At 45.9% G+C, this 1843-nt stretch overlaps 1 protein-coding gene across 3 annotated transcripts in view; it reads left to right on the top strand.

The window, feature by feature from the left end:
• The window catches only part of Kbtbd12 (kelch repeat and BTB domain containing 12), a 72331-nt gene that overhangs the window by 48757 nt on the left and 21731 nt on the right, over positions 1–1843 (top strand). Inside the window, exon 6 of one of the 3 annotated variants that reach the window (XM_029478867.1) lies at positions 1371–1659. The exons of the other annotated variants lie outside the window; for them this stretch is intronic. Within the exon in view, the coding sequence (XP_029334727.1) occupies positions 1371–1528 (158 nt within the window). The 3' untranslated portion in view covers positions 1529–1659. Of the gene's footprint in view, positions 1–1370; positions 1660–1843 lie in introns of those variants that run through there. 3 annotated transcript variants of the gene reach the window in all.

Below are 1843 nucleotides of genomic sequence, written 5' to 3'. Positions count from 1 at the left end.
CACCAAATTTCCCATAAGGTCCAATCAGGAAGAAGCGTACATCTTGACATATTTCCTGCCTACATCCCTCCCACCCACCCACATCCAATTAAGCACAAACAAACTTTAGGGGAGCAAAACCATGTGACTTGATATTTCCCAAGAACCACAGCACCCAACATTCTAGGAATTGGTTGGCTCTTACAGGCTCAGCCAGAAGAGCTCAGAGATAAGAACTAGATATTGAGCTATATTTATATATAACCAATACTGTGCCTTTATTATCCTGTAAAAATGAGAAAATAGAAAATAGGTAGGTATGCTAAGGATGAGAAACGAAGCTAAGTCCCACGATGCCTTGTCTTTGTTTCTGTGACTAACACAAATTACCCAAAGCTAGATGCCTATAAGAAAGGCTTTTTTTAGCTCACAGTTTTGGAGGCTAGAAGTCCATGCTCAAGTGACCCCAAACATTGGTAACAGAGACCTCCTTGACTGGGTCACTGCATGGTGGATGGTGTCCTGGTGGCAGTGTATGCAGAAGGAAGAGTCACATGGCAACACAAAAACCCAAAGTAACTCAGGAGTTATTCTCACTCTTATGTCTGTTTTGTGAAACAAGGTCTCACTATGTATCGTGAATTGGCCTGGAAGTCACTGCATGGGGCAGGCTGGCCTTGAATTTTCGGGGACCCTGCCTCTGCTTCCTAGGAGCTGCAGTTATGGGGATGAACTANTAGGCTGCAGTCAAGTACTCGGGGGCCCATGAGAGCTGCATCATCCCCTTCTGAGGAGAGCAATCCCAGGGTGTGTTCTCCTCCTACAAAGCCCCNCTTCTTAAAAAGCTCTCCACCTCCAGCATCGCTGCTCTGGAGACCAAGTCTCTTGCACATGAGTCTTCGGAGAACAAACCCGAGCAGTATCTAAAGCACAGCCGCCTTCATCTGAGAAATCAAGAATGAAGTGTTAGAAAAGTGTTATTTATAGGGCTGGAATCGGTGCCTGGAGAAGCAGCCGAGTAGNAAGAAGAGCAGTGGGTAGGGACAGCTTCTTCAAGGAATTACAGGGGTGAAGTCATCTGACTCTTCGTATCGTGTGAATATGAAATTAGGAAAGCTGGAACAAAGTTCACAATATGCAAATCAAGTGTGAATGAAGAGAATGGCAGGGAGCACTCTAAGGAGTCCGCCTGAGGCCAGTCTCTGTGAGTCTCGTGGGGTCCTCATTTCTTCTGCACCGAAACGCTNGCTGCCATTGTTCTGGATGGATCTTATAAGCATTTTTGTATAGCAGGTGACCTTATCCGAGTCCGTAACAAAGGGCAGACATACTGACCCTTTCATGGAAATCTTCTGACTCCTAAGCCCAGGATTTCTCTCTCGTACTCACAGGTGTTAGTTGGCACGCTTCCGATCCTGAGAGATTAGGAGCTCAGATAGCTGGAATTCAAGATGCTGACGCCACAGCAACAGCAGCAGCAAAGGATACTGTCCTTCATCTGCAGCTCAGGGGTCCCCTGTCTCCATCAGCATCCATAAATCTGCAGTAAACAGACTACGACAAACCCAGAGTTTCACAGTCCTTAACAGACTCCTGAATCTCTCCAGCAGGCTCTCCTCCCCACCTAACATAGGCTGAGGAAGCCAGCATGTTTCAAGGCCAGAGCTTATAACACCAGTCTTTCACACATTCTTACAAAACATAAATGAGGAGACAATTCTCAACTTATTCTGTGAAGTCAGTGTTATCCCATTTAAAAAAAAAAAATCAAAGCTCAGAGGCTAGGGAGATGGTGCAATCAGTAAAGTGCTTGTTGCATGAACCTGTGTAAAAGGCCAGGGACATTCCTGCACACCGTATGAAC

This window comes from Mus caroli, chromosome 6, assembly GCF_900094665.2.
Source record: "Mus caroli chromosome 6, CAROLI_EIJ_v1.1, whole genome shotgun sequence".
NCBI classification, from domain to species: Eukaryota; Metazoa; Chordata; class Mammalia; order Rodentia; family Muridae; genus Mus; species Mus caroli.
Note: the sequence above shows the minus strand (reverse complement) of the source record. Positions and strands in the feature narration are given on the sequence as shown.